General features: G+C 41.4%; 1 protein-coding gene across 1 annotated transcript in view; it reads right to left on the bottom strand.

The window, feature by feature from the left end:
- The window catches only part of LOC139445136 (protein CFAP20DC-like), a 29,408-nt gene that overhangs the window by 7,870 nt on the left and 8,254 nt on the right, over positions 1 to 13,284 (bottom strand). The window contains exons 7-16 of the mRNA XM_071226237.1: positions 12,972 to 13,128; positions 12,494 to 12,585; positions 6,816 to 6,903; positions 6,035 to 6,126; positions 5,401 to 5,449; positions 4,840 to 5,028; positions 4,203 to 4,331; positions 3,419 to 3,751; positions 1,720 to 1,870; positions 963 to 1,065 (exon numbers count right to left, since the gene is read on the bottom strand). Of these exons, the coding sequence (XP_071082338.1) occupies positions 963 to 1,065; positions 1,720 to 1,870; positions 3,419 to 3,751; positions 4,203 to 4,331; positions 4,840 to 5,028; positions 5,401 to 5,449; positions 6,035 to 6,126; positions 6,816 to 6,903; positions 12,494 to 12,585; positions 12,972 to 13,128 (1,383 nt within the window). The remainder of the gene's footprint in view (positions 1 to 962; positions 1,066 to 1,719; positions 1,871 to 3,418; positions 3,752 to 4,202; positions 4,332 to 4,839; positions 5,029 to 5,400; positions 5,450 to 6,034; positions 6,127 to 6,815; positions 6,904 to 12,493; positions 12,586 to 12,971; positions 13,129 to 13,284) is intronic.

The raw sequence follows: 13,284 nt of genomic DNA, 5'->3' as shown, positions 1-13,284 counted from the left end.
GGCAAGACATAGCCCTGAAACATCAGGTCCTGATGAAGGGGCCCGAAGTAGCCCTGAAACATCAGGTCCTGATGAAGGGGCAAGAAGTAGCCCTGGAACATCAGGTCCTGATGAAGGGGCAAGAAGTAGCCCTGAAACATCAGGTCCCGAAGAAGGGGCCCGAAGAAGCTCAGAAACATCAGGTCCTGATCAAGGGGCAAGAAGTAGCCCTGATACATCAGGTGCTGATGAAGGGGCTAGAAGTAGCCCTGACACATCAGGTCCTGATGAAGGAGCCCAAATTAGCCCTAAAACATCAGGTCCTGATGAACGGGCAAGAAGTAGCCCTGAAACTTCAGGTCCTGATGAAGGGGCCCGAAGTAGCCCTGAAACATCAGGTCCTCATGAAGGGGTAAGAAGTAGCCCTGAAATGTTGTTATAAACAATAAAGAAGTTGTTATCCATAAAAGTTTCATGTCTTCAACAAAAGAATGCATGTCAGCTTCCATGTCCCATCCTTCATATGTCTGGAAACTCCATGTAATATGTGACCTGTTTCGATATTTTTTAACAACTTAAAAATAATAACCGACATGATTTAATTGTGAAATAGATACTGAAGGTTTAAACATCTGAAAGAATGCAAGTAAGCATCTTAAATTAGCGAAATTTGTAAACCTTACAGGGAATCCATTTATACTAACGAAAAGGTTAGGGGTTATTATTAGGGATTATGAATATGAAAGTATGAAATTGTGTGCTCAGTCTTCACTACAAAAACATATAAGTATATCTTGAAATGTATGCAATGGCTTTAAATCTTCTCACACATAAACTTAACAAAATGACATGAAATTAATACATTGACAATGATTGTCAGCTTTGTGAAATCACTCAGTCTAACAGTATCTTAACAGATCAGTGACGATATATACACAAATCATTCCTTTAACAATTCCTCCAGTCTCTCTGTCCCCACCTACCTGTTTGGCATCAAGTTCTGCTGTGTTGGGAGACATGTTCCTGTGAGGTGCGGTTGTCGGGGCAACAGAAAATACATGGAGGTGGTTGTGGTCTGAGGAATCTCTGCAATATAAGAATCGATAGAACATTTACTTAAATTAATTAGGAAAAATTTCTTTACCAACATGTTTTTGTTTGTTTTTAATGCTGCACTAACAATGTCCTAGCTATATGACTGCAGCATGTCAATAATCATACCTGGACCAGGCAGTCCCTTCATCAATATCATGAGCAGTAATCCACACCGTCAGGGTACGATGACACGCTTTCAGGGTTAGAAACTAACAGTTTTTGTCCACTAGTCCTTATAATGATAACATATAGCAAAACCCCTAAAATGGGCCAATTTCTACTAGTCCTTAGGATACCTTAACTATTGGGCAGTTTGGTAAGGACTACAAGACTAGTGCCAATTTCTAACGCTGGCTTTCAACCAAGTCACCGAGTATGACCAATGCATTTGGTTGCCTCTTACGGCCAGCATAGCTTGCCGGAAACCAAACCTAACCCTGAATCCCCACGGGGAACCAATCAATGTCCAGAGGCGAATCAATGTGTCACCCATCTGACCCACGAATCAATGAAAACAGATGAAAATCACCATGTCAATTTCATCTTCATCAGTGTCTCTAGTTTGTTTTGCTTGTTGTTTAACGCCGTATTCGGAATATTCCAGCTATTTGATGGAGACCAGTAAATAATATGGACACTACTCACTCCTCACTGGACTCATAGGACTTGGCCTCAGACCCATGGGACCCGGAGTCGATACTGTCATCATCCTCTGCCTGCTGCCCACGCAGGACGTCCGACTTCAGTAGACCGATCACCTCACTAATGGACTCGTCTGCATCCACTGCACTTGACCCTGTGGGACAGAAAGATGTAGAGCATCCTCAATTGAGTGCAATACTTCAGCACTCTTGGAATTAGTCTTAGGAGAAACACGTGTATTTTCAGATTTTTGTTCTCGAATATTTGATGCCCTATGCTTTTAAGTTGAAACAGGCATTTTGCAAATGCATTAATTATTCAGATTTTGACACTTTTAAACTAATTTTACATTTAATTTTACATTCCATTTATTTTAGTACCTGTGAAATTAATCAAAGGGAAAGAAATCTCTCAAATTACTGTAAATCTGGCAAGCTTAGTGAGCAAGAAAGTAGTGCGAAACATATACTCGCAATAGAGTCATGACACAGTATCTTTAGAGTCCAACAAGAAACAAAGAGCGGAAGGAGACATATTTCTTTCAGTCCCTTCTCTACATTGTCAACAAGCCAGTGCATGATTAAATATATACTCCCTCACATCCTGTTTCCTTAACTACACATGGTCACGCAGTGGCAATAACCAAATCAGGAAAATTCATCAACCTGCCACATCTTGTCAAATTATTTACTGCTATTTAACACTGAGATGTATACACCAGCCGCATAAAACTGCTGTTAGATACACACGCTACTCTAACCTTCCTTGTCAACTACAGCATCTATCATGTCTATACCAGTAGTTAACTTTCATCATGCTACTTCCTACCCATAAAAAGTAGCATGTGCAGAGTATAGCTTTGGTCTTAGGTAATCTCATCAACAGGGTGACGCAGATAAGGTTAGTGTTAGACACTCGCAAAAACTTCATGGCACATAACTTTCCAGATGTACAGTACTTTCACGATACTAATGGACAATAAACTGCATCCATAACATACAACCGTCATCTCTGACATCACCCGAATGTAAGCCTAGGTCCAAATACATGAATGTCATAAACTGCCTCTATCATGTTTAAACATATTCTTCCATAAATAACGGACAGAAAATCAGCTATATGACAAAATGATGGCGATAATTCATAAAAACATAAATTCTAGCATGGTTTTTAATCAGCCTTGGGGAGTGAGTAAGTGATTACAGTTTTACACCAACTTAAGAAATACTCCAGAAATATCATGGCCGGGACACCAGAAATGGGCCTCACACATTAAACCCATCAAGTAAGCAAATGCATAAGGCTACACACACACAGAGTAGAGTGGAGTGGAGTGAGTATGTTTTTACGCCGCTTTTAGCAATATTCCAGCAATATCACGGCGGGGGACACCAGAAATGGGCTTCACACATTGTACCCATGTCGGGAATCAAACCCGGGTCTTCGGCGTGACGAGCGAACGCTTTAACCACTAGGCTACCCGACCGCCCCTTACACACACACAGAGCTCACACACTGAACCCGTCAAGTAAGCAAATGCACAAGGCTACACACACACAGAGCTCGCTGCAGTTTTAATCCACCTTTAGTGATACTTCAGCAATACAACAGCAGGGGACATCAGAAATGGACTTCACATATTGAACCTGACAAGTAAGAAACCACTAAGCTACCCTACTACAGCTTGTTTGCAGTAGCCCACCTCTTGGTGTCTGGATCTCCGGCACGTCGGGACCAACACCTCTGTCCTGCGACGACCTCAGAGGGTTCCTCTTCACCATCCTAGATCCTTGCAAGCTTGGGAACTCCCGGCGACGATGGTCAGACTTGTCCACAGCCCCGCTGTGGCTGACCGACTGACCTATCACTTCTCGCTTTGATATGCTGTTCCACACTGTGGCTGCCTCCCCTGATGAGAAGTCAGATGCGTCGCGGTCACCGCTGTGGGTGTAGAGGTCACTCGTGCTGGTCACTGTCTGGTAGTTGCTGTCCCCGCCATGAGACATTGAGTCACTCCCCAGAGAGGTAGGGTCCTCTGAGAGCACAAACACAATTCCTTCTGCTCAACTGGCATAGCACAAGTTACCATGGTTACAGGCCATCGTCATTGTCATAAGATGTGAGTTTCAGACGACATGGACAAGCAAAGTGTTTTTTCAATTACTTCAATCAAACTTGCCAATTGGCAATGTCAGAGTCCAAAATTATTCCAAATGAATTATAATGTTGAAAATTAATAAATTCAGCTTTTGTTGAATCAACAAGTTGAGTGAAGTAAGGACTGTGGACTTCAATTCATGAGGCACTGGGTATCATGTTTTCCATTACTTTAAGCAGTAATATCAGTGAAGAGGACAATTGAACTCAGGGCCCTGTTCCACAAAGTTATCTTAGCGCCAAGAAAATGTGACAATTGTGGCGATAAGAACCTTCTGTGTAGCCCAAATCCCTTGGCTCTTCCACTGCCAAATATATAAGTTTCTTACCTTTGACCGAGCCAGCACTGGACTGCCTCTCCTTAGTGTCGACGTTCTTCACCCTCGGTCTCCGTCTCCGTCTGTCAGATGACGGCTCCCTGGGAGGGTGGGGTGTCACAATAGGGCTTTCTCTCACTCCTAAATGCAAATACAGTCTTCTATTTACCAAAACTTTGCTAACATGACAATGGAAATTACTAATTCATTCCCTTTTCACTTCCAAACATTGAACATATCTTGAAAAATGTTCAATTCCTTCACGACATGGTGAATACCAGTTATCATTCCAAGATTAATAGTTTGAAAGGCATTTAACTGTAATAGAGACATTTTGGTGTAGATCCATAAGAATGAATAATGAACAAAGTTCAAGATAAAATTTTGAATACAGAATGATGAATCAATCTCCTAGTAGAGTGGGTATCCTGACGATCAGGAGTTCAGTACAAATGTTTCTCAAAACAAATCTATTTGTTAATAGATGCCACACCAATATCCTTTTCTTGTTTAATCTGCTCTAATTGTTTTAAAATTATGAAGCAAAACAAAATAAAAGGAAATTAACCTCCAACAAACTGAGCACATTAAGCAATGTAATAAAAACATCCTGGAAAATATTCTATACCTACAACGAGTAGTAACACACCTTTCTGATTAAAATTTTGATTATCATTTTCATCCACCAGTGCTGGTTCTGACTTGGCCTTGGTGCCCCTCGGCTGACTGGTGTTACTCCCTGCAGAGGAATCTCTCTGGGGGTCTCGGGACGATGGTAGACCATTCCGACTCGTGGAGCTCCCAGACAGGTCTAAGAAGGAGCCAGTGCCATAAGCATCTATATAACATATACAACAGACAAACTGTTTAACAGAGATCGCCTTTACGCTACACTCATCAATATTCCAGCTGCATCATTGCTACTGGTAAATAATCGAGTTTGTCCCACACAATCCAGTGACTGATACAATAAGCAACGATCCATGCTGTGAGGGTACGATGACACACAAGCAACCAAGTTAATGAGTCTGACCACCCTATCCATTAAAATGCCCATATGACAAGCATAGGTTGCTGGAGACCTATTCTAACCAGACTAGTTGAATTACCAAGTATTTCTAGATAGGACCAAGTCCTACAACCATCTATAAACATGTACAGTACTACGTTAATAACAAACACAACATGACACATTGAACATAGACCTCACCGTCCAGCCTAGAAGATGTTGACCTCATGCTCCTGTTTGTGAAGTTGCCCTGCAAGAAATGATCACCATCATCATTACATTTCCAAAAGTGACATCAACATGATGAATGACAATAAATCCAAGGGAAGGCGTAAATATTAATGTGTTAAGTACTCAATTTCTTTCTCTCTGTACATATATAGGAAACATACTTTGCAATGTACCAATCATTTGTTTGTTTGTTTGTTGCTTAAAGCTGCAATCAGCAATATTCCAGCTGCACTCAGCTATATTCCAGCGGTCTGTAACTAATCGAGTATGGACCAGACAATCCAGTGATTGACATCATGAGCATCAATCTACGCAATTGGGATACGATGACATGTATTTACAAAGTCAGTGAGCCTGATCACCCGATCCCATTAGTCACTTCTTATGATAAGAATAGTTGCGTTTTACGACAAACATCAGTTACTGAAGACCTATTCTAACACGGTTGTCATGGGTAACCAATCATTTGTGAAATTGAGTGCAAGGTTGGATGAAGTGTATTTTGCACTAGATCTGATTGGTCCCTTCACAGGAAAAACTGTGGAATATTTTTTAAACAAAAGCTATGTGAACACCCTGTGACGTAAATGCTGTGTTAGCTCACCTGTCTGGCTGATTTCCTGCTTGTATCGGCCTCAGTCGGCACCTTGGAGCCAAATGCAATGTGGTAGGACCTCTGACTGTTGAGACTGGAGTCTTAAACACAACAAGCACTACACTATTGACAATCAATCACACAAATACTCACGCATAATGATCTGTATGGCTCATCTGGCAAACCTATTTTACCAATACCATAGACAATGAGAGATGCTCTACCACTAAACATCTTGCATGTTTAGTTGACTAAGACAGATTTCAAGTGGGTTCTTACAGTGGAATTTTAGTAATGAATGGTTACAGGTAATTTGAAGCAAGATATAAAGTCATATGAAACAAGTGTTTCTTTGTCGCATACAACTATAATCTTTCTGTCACCTCACCAGCAAGATATAGTCTCTTCTTGTCCAAAATGAACAACAAGCGGTATCTACAGTTTTACATGCAACACAAGCAATTTGATTGCTTGTGATTTGTCATGAAATAGGACAAGTTCTAATACAATAGATTTGATGACAGAATGTTGCTTGTGACTTACAAGTAAGGGTTCTGACATTACAACTAAAATGCATTCTGCATGTTGAGCTACAAATCATACTGTGAGGACACCGCTTAAACTGCCACTTGCTCAGAATAGGACCATGGAGGATCTCCAACACTTTATGGGGTCCCTTTGTCGAAGAAAAGTGACCAGATCGAAGATAGTACACTGTTCTAAATTTCATATACTAGCACTTGAAGAGAGAACCATTAACATTGTCCTTATCATTCGAACAATGCCCTACCTAGGTTAAGTGTAGACACAGGTCTGCTCAATGTCCCACTGCCCTCTCTCAATCTCTCACCATGCTTGATCTTGTTGAGAGTTAAAACCTATAGGAAAGTAGAGAAACATTGTTACAGACATAATATAAGGTCAATGTCAACATGTTCATCCCTTGCCTGTGGACTTCTCCAAAGAACAGTTCGGCAAATTTGAACCAAGTCCATGAATAAGCTGATGATATTTCTCTAATTGGTCAAATGCTTTCCTTGATCTTGGAAAAAGGGGCACCAATATCAACTGGGCCTGCAAACACCTATAAAACACCAGATCATCAAATGTGGACCAAATCAATGACGAAATACCAGAGATAGCTCCCTAACAAACGAAAAATTGGTCAAATGCTTACTTTGACCTTGGAAATAAGGTCAAGGTCACTCCTATCTGACTGGGTCTCCAAACACCCAATCCATGCTAAGGCTCATGAGAAACGTTGATAACAAACAGCAAACTGGTCAAGTGATTCCCATGACATTGAAAATAAGGTCAGGGTCACTAATGAGGTCTATAGGCACCCCCAGGCCATGACCAATCCAAACTCAATGGCACACAGCATTTCAACCAGTGATTGCCTCTCTGAGAATGAGGGTGTGAGTAAATGTTGTCAATGTTTCGTCCTCTTCACCTGTCTACATTCAGTTGCCAGGCTAGCCTTTCAAACTTACATATTAATTTACATTTCAATTTGTGCTCCTTTTAACACTTTTTAAACAAACTTATTCCCGTTATGGTCAGGAAATGGAGAATGGAGAACACCACTACGCCATTTTATGAACTGTATGAATAAATGAATTGTTGATAAGTATGAGGCCATCTCAGGCCTCTTTTCTTGTTCTATTCCTCTTTAGAAATTGGCTCATGTTTTTGGAGCCATAAATTGCAAAGTGCAGGATAGTTTTACTCCAGAGTCAGCAATATTCTAGAGATAATAAGGCAGCTTCTATATAATCAAGTCTGGGTACAGAAAACCAGTGGTTGATAGCATGGGTAATGGATTCACATCAATAAGCAGTGGCACATATTGTTCGACAGCTCTCATGGCAAGCACAGGACACTCAGGATTTTGGCTTGGAATCCCCACACAGTCCAGTCACTATATAAAACCAGTGGTTGATAGCATGGGTAATGGATTCACATCAATAAACAGTGGCAAATATTGTTCGACAGCTCTCATGGCAAGCACAGGACACTCAGGATTTTGCCTCAGAATCCCCACACAGTCCAGTCACTATATAAAACCAGTGGTTGATAGCATGGCAATGGATTCACATCAATAAGCAGTGACACATATTGTTCGACAGCTCTTATCATGCTTATGGCAAGCACAGGACACTCAGGATTTTGTCTCAGAATCCCCACACAGTCCAGTCACTATATAAAACCAGTGGTTGATAGCATGGCAATGGATTCACATCAATAAGCAGTGGCACATATTGTTCGACAGCTCTTATCATGCTTATGGCAAGCACAGGACACTCAGGATTTTGTCTCAGAATCTCCACACAGTCAAGTCACTATATAAAACCAGTGGTTGATAGCATGGCAATGAATTCACATCAATAAGCAGTGGCACATATTGTTCGACAGCTCTTATCATGCTTATGGCAAGCACAGGACACTCAGGATTTTGCATCAGAATCCCCACATTCCAGTCACTATATAAAACCAGCGGTTGGTAGCATGGCAATGAATTCACATCAATAAACAGTGGCAAATATTGTTCGACAGCTCTTATCATGCTTATGGCAAGCACAGGACACTCAGGATTTTGCCTCAGAATCTCCACACAGTCAAGTCACTATATAAAACCAGTGGTTGATAGCATGGCAATGGATTCACATCAATAAGCAGTGGCACATATTGTTCGACAGCTCTTATCATGCTTATGGCAAGCACAGGACACTCAGGATTTTACATCAGAATCCCCACATTCCAGTCACTATATAAAACCAGCGGTTGATAGCATGGCAATGAATTCACATCAATAAACAGTGGCAAATATTGTTCGACAGCTCTTATCATGCTTATGGCAAGCACAGGACACTCAGGATTTTGCCTCAGAATCCCCACATTCCAGTCACTATATAAAACCAGCGGTTGGTAGCATGGCAATGAATTCACATCAATAAACAGTGGCAAATATTGTTCGACAGCTCTTATCATGCTTATGGCAAGCACAGGACACTCAGGATTTTGCCTCAGAATCTCCACACAGTCAAGTCACTATATAAAACCAGTGGTTGATAGCATGGCAATGGATTCACATCAATAAGCAGTGGCACATATTGTTCGACAGCTCTTATCATGCTTATGGCAAGCACAGGACACTCAGGATTTTGCCTCAGAATCCCCACATTCCAGTCACTATATAAAACCAGCGGTTGGTAGCATGGCAATGAATTCACATCAATAAACAGTGGCAAATATTGTTCGACAGCTCTTATCATGCTTATGGCAAGCACAGGACACTCAGGATTTTGCCTCAGAATCCCCACACAGTCAAGTCACTATATAAAACCAGTGGTTGATAGCATGGCAATGAATTCACATCAATAAGCAGTGGCACATATTGTTCGACAGCTCTTATCATGCTTATGGCAAGCACAGGACACTCAGGATTTTGCATCAGAATCCCCACATTCCAGTCACTATATAAAACCAGCGGTTGGTAGCATGGCAATGAATTCACATCAATAAACAGTGGCAAATATTGTTCGACAGCTCTTATCATGCTTATGGCAAGCACAGGACACTCAGGATTTTGCCTCAGAATCTCCACACAGTCAAGTCACTATATAAAACCAGTGGTTGATAGCATGGCAATGGATTCACATCAATAAGCAGTGGCACATATTGTTCGACAGCTCTTATCATGCTTATGGCAAGCACAGGACACTCAGGATTTTGTCTCAGAATCTCCACACAGTCAAGTCACTATATAAAACCAGTGGTTGATAGCATGGCAATGGATTCACATCAATAAACAGTGGCACATATTGTTCGACAGCTCTTATCATGCTTATGGCAAGCACAGGACACTCAGGATTTTGCCTCAGAATCTCCACACAGTCAAGTCACTATATAAAACCAGTGGTTGATAGCATGGCAATGGATTCACATCAATAAGCAGTGGCACATATTGTTCGACAGCTCTTATCATGCTTATGGCAAGCACAGGACACTCAGGATTTTGCCTCAGAATCCCCACATTCCAGTCACTATATAAAACCAGCGGTTGGTAGCATGGCAATGAATTCACATCAATGAACAGTGGCAAATATTGTTCGACAGCTCTTATCATGCTTATGGCAAGCACAGGACACTCAGGATTTTGCCTCAGAATCTCCACACAGTCAAGTCACTATATAAAACCAGTGGTTGATAGCATGGCAATGGATTCACATCAATAAGCAGTGGCACATATTGTTCGACAGCTCTTATCATGCTTATGGCAAGCACAGGACACTCAGGATTTTGCATCAGAATCCCCACATTCCAGTCACTATATAAAACCAGCGGTTGGTAGCATGGCAATGAATTCACATCAATAAACAGTGGCAAATATTGTTCGACAGCTCTTATCATGCTTATGGCAAGCACAGGACACTCAGGATTTTGCCTCAGAATCCCCACATTCCAGTCACTATATAAAACCAGCGGTTGGTAGCATGGCAATGAATTCACATCAATAAACAGTGGCAAATATTGTTCGACAGCTCTTATCATGCTTATGGCAAGCACAGGACACTCAGGATTTTGCCTCAGAATCTCCACACAGTCAAGTCACTATATAAAACCAGTGGTTGATAGCATGGCAATGGATTCACATCAATAAGCAGTGGCACATATTGTTCGACAGCTCTTATCATGCTTATGGCAAGCACAGGACACTCAGGATTTTGCATCAGAATCCCCACATTCCAGTCACTATATAAAACCAGCGGTTGGTAGCATGGCAATGAATTCACATCAATAAACAGTGGCAAATATTGTTCGACAGCTCTTATCATGCTTATGGCAAGCACAGGACACTCAGGATTTTGCCTCAGAATCCCCACACAGTCAAGTCACTATATAAAACCAGTGGTTGATAGCATGGCAATGAATTCACATCAATAAACAGTGGCAAATATTGTTCGACAGCTCTTATCATGCTTATGGCAAGCACAGGACACTCAGGATTTTGTCTCAGAATCCCCACATTCCAGTCACTATATAAAACCAGTGGTTGATAGCATGGCAATGAATTCACATCAATAAACAGTGGCAAATATTGTTCGACAGCTCTTATCATGCTTATGGCAAGCACAGGACACTCAGGATTTTGCCTCAGAATCTCCACACAGTCAAGTCACTATATAAAACCAGTGGTTGATAGCATGGCAATGGATTCACATCAATAAGCAGTGGCACATATTGTTCGACAGCTCTTATCATGCTTATGGCAAGCACAGGACACTCAGGATTTTGCCTCAGAATCCCCACATTCCAGTCACTATATAAAACCAGCGGTTGGTAGCATGGCAATGAATTCACATCAATAAACAGTGGCAAATATTGTTCGACAGCTCTTATCATGCTTATGGCAAGCACAGGACACTCAGGATTTTGTCTCAGAATCCCCACATTCCAGTCACTATATAAAACCAGTGGTTGATAGCATGGCAATGAATTCACATCAATAAACAGTGGCAAATATTGTTCGACAGCTCTTATCATGCTTATGGCAAGCACAGGACACTCAGGATTTTGTCTCAGAATCCCCACATTCCAGTCACTATATAAAACCAGTGGTTGATAGCATGGCAATGAATTCACATCAATAAACAGTGGCAAATATTGTTCGACAGCTCTTATCATGCTTATGGCAAGCACAGGACACTCAGGATTTTGTCTCAGAATCCCCACATTCCAGTCACTATATAAAACCAGTGGTTGATAGCATGGCAATGAATTCACATCAATAAACAGTGGCAAATATTGTTCGGCAGCTCTTATCATGCTTATGGCAAGCACAGGACACTCAGGATTTTGTCTCAGAATCCCCACACAGTCCAGTCACTATATAAAACCAGTGGTTGATAGCATGGCAATGAATTCACATCAATAAACAGTGGCACATATTGTTCGACAGCTCTTATCATGCTTATGGCAAGCACAGGACACTCAGGATTTTGCCTCAGAATCCCCACATTCCAGTCACTATATAAAACCAGTGGTTGATAGCATGGCAATGAATTCACATCAATAAACAGTGGCAAATATTGTTCGACAGCTCTTATCATGCTTATGGCAAGCACAGGACACTCAGGATTTTGCCTCAGAATCCCCACATTCCAGTCACTATATAAAACCAGTGGTTGATAGCATGGCAATGAATTCACATCAATAAACAGTGGCAAATATTGTTCGACAGCTCTTATCATGCTTATGGCAAGCACAGGACACTCAGGATTTTGTCTCAGAATCCCCACATTCCAGTCACTATATAAAACCAGTGGTTGATAGCATGGCAATGAATTCACATCAATAAACAGTGGCAAATATTGTTCGACAGCTCTCATGGCAAGCACAGGACACTCAGGATTTTGCCTGGGCATCCCCACAGTCGAGTCACTATATACATTGTTACAAACCTACCTGTGTACACTGCATGACATCGGTGGGCAGCTGACAGTGCTTGGGGATGGGGTCCACCTCACCAGGGTTACTGTTGCTGCACCCATACAGTTCTGTCATAGAAAACCTCATTAATGACTCCAATCTGTCCTGTCGTTGTTGACCTTTCTTATCAATTATGCATTAATCTCATTGATTGACTAGTATTGTTGTATGCAAATAAGATTGCCAATCTGGGTTGCTAGCAAACTATTAGCCAATCAACTTGTGTAAAACAATCACAATACATTCTTGTGAAATTTGACACAGTTCAGTGTGTTGATATTACAATGCAGGAGAGTCCCAATGTCAGTCAAAAGGCAAATTAACATAAATTCTACTTAAACTTTGACTTTTCAATGTTAGTTTTGACTCTCGAAATAAAATATGAGAGTCGTAATGACTCCAAAAAGTGAAACCCTACGAGGAACCCTGTAAGGAGCAAGAATGTTCATCCTACCATCATCATCCGTTGTGTCCGGAGGCTGAACCTTCATTGTAAACACTCGCTTCAGTTTACAGTTAGCCGAGATCGCGACTGCCTCGATAGCACGGTACGTCTCCCCCTTCCATGTCTCGCCCACCAGTGACACCAGGTCCAGACACAGGTTCAACCACTGAAATTGGGGAGAGTAGCATTTTAACTATGTTTTCAAAATCAATATTTGCTTAACACTGCCAGTTTAACTGTATACAATGCCATTCTCCAGGTAGTTCCTTATTACTTCCCATATGAATTGACAACATCCTTTCTGAGATAACAAGAGAGAATT

The sequence above is a fragment of the Haliotis cracherodii genome, unplaced genomic scaffold (assembly GCF_022045235.1).
Source record: "Haliotis cracherodii isolate W230 unplaced genomic scaffold, xgHalCrac1.p SCAF_6, whole genome shotgun sequence".
Classification (NCBI taxonomy): Eukaryota; Metazoa; Mollusca; class Gastropoda; order Lepetellida; family Haliotidae; genus Haliotis; species Haliotis cracherodii.
This window is presented reverse-complemented; position numbering and strand designations above follow the sequence as displayed.